Source organism: Capricornis sumatraensis, chromosome 19 (genome assembly GCF_032405125.1).
Source record: "Capricornis sumatraensis isolate serow.1 chromosome 19, serow.2, whole genome shotgun sequence".
In the NCBI taxonomy this organism is placed as follows: Eukaryota; Metazoa; Chordata; class Mammalia; order Artiodactyla; family Bovidae; genus Capricornis; species Capricornis sumatraensis.
Window position 1 is genome coordinate 71,096,919 of NC_091087.1, and position 6,219 is coordinate 71,103,137.

At 55.0% G+C, this 6,219-nt stretch overlaps 1 protein-coding gene across 3 annotated transcripts in view; it reads right to left on the reverse strand.

Moving 5' to 3' along the window:
- Positions 1-4,718, reverse strand: part of BCL11B (BCL11 transcription factor B) — a 95,839-nt gene extending 91,121 nt beyond the window's left edge. For all 3 annotated transcript variants that reach the window (XM_068991219.1, XM_068991217.1, XM_068991218.1), the window contains exon 1: positions 4,661-4,718. In XM_068991219.1, the coding sequence (XP_068847320.1) occupies positions 4,661-4,718 (58 nt within the window). The remainder of the gene's footprint in view (positions 1-4,660) is intronic.
- Between the last annotated feature and the right edge of the window lie 1,501 nt (positions 4,719-6,219).

The window sequence follows — 6,219 nt, forward strand, 5'->3', positions numbered from 1 at the left end:
AAAATTAAAAAGAAAAATTGTCCCCCCATCTGCCTAGTGAAGGCTTGTAAATCAATGCCGATAGCTTGAAAATAGATTTCTCAAACTTATATTCTCATTTTGTCCTGCTCGACTCTCTGCAGGAAAATCAATATTACAACTTCACACTTAAGACATTTTGCAGCAACGTAAACGGCTCTCGCGGCTGATGGAAGCCTGGTCCCGGCCCCTCGCGGCGCCGGCTCCGCGCATGACACGGGCACGGAGCTCCCCCTAGCTGCGAAGTGGCGCCAGGCACCGCTGGGCGTTGCAGCCTTGCCATCCACCAAAAGTCAATTCAACTGAAAGTTTATTTTGGAAAGTCTTCTATCACAACAAGCAACAAAGAATGCAAAAAAGATCGGAGAAAGGAGATGAAAAGGAAAAAGGGAAGGTGAGGGCAAGCCGTGTTCTGAGCCCAAAGGCAAGCGCCAAGAGCCCGATTCTGACAAGCAGCTAGAAACTGGTGCGCTATGCAGCGGGAAACCGGTCTGTGGGAACCCAACTGCTCAGCCTGCTTCCAGTTCCCCTGAGACAGAAGGCTAATTACTGCCCAATGCACCCAAAGCTGGCCTGCCCTTTGGAACCCTAAGACCCAGTTAGCCCTGCACAGCGGCCACCAAAGCACCCCACCCAATCTGACCTCAGCCTCCCTCCATGTTCCTAAGGCTGGCTTCCCCAAAGCAGCTGTATTCACTCCGGCATTTGAGAAACGACTCGCTTTTCTGTTACGACATATTTTGAAGGCCAGACAAAAATCTCCAAGGCCAAAGCACAGACAGAGAGCAACCCCCTGCCCCCGCACCTCCCAGCCTCAAAAAAAAAAAATGCCACTGTACATAATTTTCAGGGAGGGAAAGACTACCCTTTAAAAATACTAGGGGTTGTTAAAATATGCTCATGGCTGTCTTCTCTCAGGTGTGAATTACAAATGAACAGAATCAGCCGGGCATAACACCTTGGATGAACACGGTTTTACTCTCCCTTAGAATCAGAGCAGCTGACTTATGTCACACTTCTAATGATATGGGGTTCCCTTCTGTGCAGAAGGGGGACAAACTTCACTCCCCCCCCCCTCCCAGAATTATCAAAAAAACAGAGGGGCCTAGATCTGATGAAATTTATCAAAGGCCCAATTTTGAAACATACGTGGACACCTGGAGATACACTCTACCCTGGGGAGTTAAGATAATTGTAAGCACAGCGGCCTTCAAAACATACAGCTACAGCAAAACCTAATTTAAAAGGCAACCATGGAATTAACACGGTGAGCCTAACTTCCGCATCAAATCTTGGGTCTCTCTAGTTGTTTTGCAAAATCGTGAATTCATACAGAAAATTACTAATCTTCCAAGGAAACCTGTTGGGGGGGGTTGTTGAAAAATAAAATCACCTGCACTGGAGTTGAGTTATCTACCCCGGACTTGTTATTTCCTTCGGAAAGTCTCAGGCTGGGGTTCATCTGCCTCTCCACTCACTTGCCTGGCACCACCGGCTCACGGCCCTTTCCTCTCTGCCTGGTCAGTCCACTGTCCCTCATCCTCCCCTCTTCACTATTGTCACTGAGTTGTTTTGTGTTTGTTTTTATTAATAGCTGTGTCTGTCCTCCGGCTTTAAAAGCCACATCCATCTGGGTCAAACATTTTGAAACAAACCAGAAGCCTAGGTCTTCATCCCCAGCTGTCTCCCACACTCTCCTCCCGGGCTCCTCTTCTCTCCGACCTGTCTGTAAATTTAACTAGCTCATTATGGAGTCCTTCTCCGCCTTGCCAGCCCCCCACCCCCAAGATTATCGATGCCGTTTGTGTGCTCTCTGTGTCTCAGACCATCAGTTATCCCAAGTTGCATCATCTCGAAAGAACCTGAAGCCAGCGGGCTGCCACCCAACTGAAGATGTACCACGCTTTAGGTGGTTTCTTTTCACATTTAAAAGCTAAAACGTGGGTCCCCGATCAGGGCTGTGACAGCACCCATTTGGCTGGCCAGGGCTCCAGAGCACCTGAGACCCACGACTCCTGCATCGTTGAGGAGACACACTTGTACAGGCCCTAAGCCTAAACTGCATCCCATTCTTGCCTTTCCCCCTGCCTGCATTCCCACCTCCTGGGTGACACAGGACAGACAGAAAAGCCAGCTGCTTTGGGGATAATAAATAGCCTTGTCTGAGAACTGGTTGGACCACTCTCCCTTCTTAAACCCCTGCACATGCCCTGGGCTCCATGGGCCCCTGAAAAGCAGGCAGGATATCCTTTGCCCCCCACCCCCTGGTCTCCTTCTCCCCATCTCTCCTTCCCAGCCACTGCTCCAGGGTCAGCCGTGCTTTCCCCAGCACTGCTCTGAGCAAGGCTGAGACAGCCATGGAACCAACGAAGGAGGGAAGGATGTCACACCAGGCCCCCCCAGCCCCCCCACGCCACCCAGCCGCCACCAGTGCTCCCGGCCAGGGCTTGTTCCCGAGGTCCCAGGAATGCCAGAAGGGGAGAGAGCAAAAGCAAAGCAAACCTACCTGCTTCTTTCCCCCTTTACACACAAGTGCAAACACTCCTGGCTTCTTCACTGCTGCCAGCTTGGCAATGCACCCCCCATAACTCCCCCTTACCAGAGCACCCCCCCCCAACTTCCCCCTCCTCAAAAACAACCCTTGCAATTATACAGAGGCTCTGTGGGGCAAATTGCCTCCTGGAGAAATTAGGTGTCTGCAACTACAGACATTCTAACAGCCGCTCCACCATCTAAAGGGGGGAGTGGGGGTGTAGAATAAGAGATTGCTAAAGGCTCGATAAAGGACTAAATGTCAACGGGTGAAAAGGACCTTGATCAAACCAGGCTCAAATCTGGTTGCAAAACATTTTGTTTTAAATGCAACCAGCAAGTCTTCTTTGATGTTACAATGGTGAAAAATATAAGAGAAGCCCTCTTCCCTCCCTCTAGAAAGGCGTCCCTCTCCCAAGGCAAGCCCACTTTCATATCTATTCCCCTCCCCAAAAAATAATCATAAATCCACAAATTCTTACTAATGTATGTGCTGTAACAAAGGAGAGATGGCAGCAGCGGAGGCTCCGAGCAGATGGCTCCTATGCTGGGTTTTCCGGGGAGGGGAGAACCCCTTTATATATTTATTTATTTATTTAAATTTTTTAAAATATAACATAAATATTCGGCTCTCGGCCGCCCCGCAGCCAGTCCTCGGCGACGGATGGGCGCATAGCCCTCTCCAGCTCCGCGCCGGCACCCGGGCCCCAGCCTGACAAGGTGATCGGAGGATGGCAAGGAACACAACCTGCCCGCGGTTTCGATGGCACCCAGAAGATGTTTTCTTTCTATTGCAATTTAAAAGAAAAATTTAAAAAAAAAAAAAAAGCAACGGCGACTCTGGCACCGCGAGAGAAAGGACCGCGGGGAAAGGTTTGCGCGCGGCGGAGCAGCGGCCCCGCGGGCTGCGGCGGGCAGGGAGCGCGGCGAGCCGACCTTCCCGGTGCAAGTGTGCAGGCACCCGGGCGAGCTCCCCTGCCAACCCCGTACCTGGCCCGCTCCCGCACGCTTCTTCCCTTCGCTAAATAAACCCGACCGGGACGCTGGAAGCGGCTGCGTCTCTGCCCCCTTGACTGACTTTGCCTTCCCCGCCACTTGCTTGAAACCCACATGATTTCAGCCGGTGGGTTTCCACTGCGACCTGCCTTGTTTATTTAGACAGGGGAAGATGAAAGATCTGAGATAGGCAGATGGGTAAGAGATGGATAGGTCTCTTTCCCTTTTTTTCCTCTTTTCTTTCTTTTATTTTTTTTCCACTATTTTACAAGCACGTCCCTCTCTTCCCACTCCGAGCTGACAACCCTTTCCCCCCAGCCCCCTCGTGGCGGGGATTTTTCACCAGCCCCCGATGTCCCCCACCTTTTTTTTGGAGTGGGGGGGAAAGAAGACAAGAACATCCCAGGAGACAGACGGAGGTGGGGAAATGGGGGTGGGGGTGCAGGAGCCCAGCAAACAGCCGCGCAGCTGGATTCTTTTGCAAATAGCACGAGGAGGGGAGAGAAAGGCGGCAGCAGAATCCGAGGACCGGCGTGGCCGGCGCCCTGCCCGGCCGGGTGCCGCGACTGGGGGAACTCGGAGCCAGCGGCCACCCTTCGCCCTGCGTCTCCCCCAGGCCCGAGCGCACCCCGCTCCCCTCCGCCGGCGCCGTCAGCGCGGACCCACGCGCTCGCCAACTTTTCCCCACTTCCCGGCTCCCCCCTCCCCCTCCGCTCCCCCAACCCCCTCCCCCCTCCTCTCCAAACCCCGCCACCAGCGCCGCCGCCGCCACACACGCCGCTCGGAGGGGCGAGCGTCCAGCCGGGCTCCGCGCGCACACACACACACCTCCTCCAGCCTGCGCGCCCCCTCCCCGGCCCCGGAGCCCGCTCCGCAGGCCCCCAAGCCCCGGGCGCATCGGACTGCGCAGCGCCCGGACTCCCTGGGCTGCAAAGAAACTTTCCTAAGGTCCTCCCGCCCCCCCCAACCAGGCTCTGGGCCGACGCCGCTGCCCCTGTGCGAGCCCGCGGGCCGCCCGGGCACCCGGCCCGGCTGCGCCCGGCTCGGTGTCCCCAGCCCTGGGCGCCCGGAGCCCCACGCTCCGGCCCCTCGCGCGCACGCCGCAGACACTTACGGGTGATGATCTCCCTCTGGGACAAGTGCTGCGGGTTGCCCTGTTTGCGGCGGGACATTGCCCCGGCATCTATTCTGACATCGCCCGGAGAGCTGGACCGATGGGGGGAGCCGGGGGAGGGGGTCCGAGCCGCCGCCGCTGCCGCCGCGCCGCTGCCGCCGCCGCACCTCCTCCTCTGCCTGGGTTGGTGTTTTGGTTTTTTTTTTTTTTTCCTTCCTCTCTTGCCCTCTCTTCCTCCTCTTCTTCTTCTTTATTTTGCGCTTTCTTCTATGCTGTTTTTTCTTTTATTTGCAAAAAGAAAAAGAGAAGGAAAAAGAAAAAGCAAAACCTCTCGATCTAAAATAGGAGAAAGGAAAAAAAAATCTGCTGCTGCTTGCCGCGGACTGGCTGGCTTCTTCAAAAATATATTCTTTTCAAGGAAAAAAAAAATTGCATACACTTCTTCAAACTGCTTGGCCTCCTGGACTTCCAAATGTCTCGAACTTAAACCGGATTTTGCACCGGCTCCTGACACTTTGAGGGTCTGGTAGGTGTAAAGCGCACTTCTACCAGGAAGGCGGGGGGGAGGGGGGAAAAATGCAAACAAATAAAAAATAAAAGAAGAAAAATAAAAGAAAAAAAGCCAAGAAAACTTGAGGACTTGTACCCCCTCACCCCGCCCCCTCAAAAAACCCAAAGCAATGTAAAACTGCCCCGGTTCGGTGGTTTCTGGGTTTTCTGCGGGCTGCCTGTTTTTTTCTCGGAGACTGACCCTTCCGAGGCTCTGGGGGGACTCCAGGAGCGGCTCCTTCCCAGTTCACCTGGCAGGCTGGCGCCGGCCGGAGAGGCTGCCGGGTCCCCGCGAGCGCTCCCCAGCGCTCCCCTGGAGCCGCTGGCCCGGGGGGAGCTGGGCTGCGGGGCGGCTCACCCAGTGCGCCTGGGTCGGTGCGGGCGCGGACTGGGAGCTATAGATTGCAACGTGAAGATGGCGGAGTCCGGGTTCTCTGGGAGCTCTCGGTCTCTCTATGGCTGGGGCTGCCTCTGTACAATGGGATAAAATTCAAGTTCAAGTGCGGACGTGACGTTTAATCTGCACTAGAGACAAAAAGACCCAGAGAGTCGGAGCACTGGGGGCGACTAGCGGTGGCTTTTTAACATTGTACCCTGTAAGAGAACAAGAAAGCACACACACACAGAGACACACTCGCGCGCGCGCGCGCACACACACACACACACACACTCGCCCGTGCGCACACCCGCAGTTCAGGCCGGGCACACGTGCGGCGTTTTTTTTGTGTGCGCTCCTCTCCTCCCGGTGCACTGGCAGCGCAAAATGGGGGGAGAGAGGGAGGGCCGTGGGCAAGATATTTTTAAATAAAAGAAAATCCTCTCCATCCCTCCTCCCCTCTAGGGAGCTGGACCCCAGAGAAGGGGGGCGGAGTGCGGTGTGCGTGGAAGTAAGTTGAAGCAACGCAAGTCCCCACCCACTCATTGGAAAGCTCTTGGGGGGTGGGGGATGGCTATGAAAGAGTGTTGGGGTCGACACGAGGACTAGGGCCACATGGTCAATTACTCCGTCT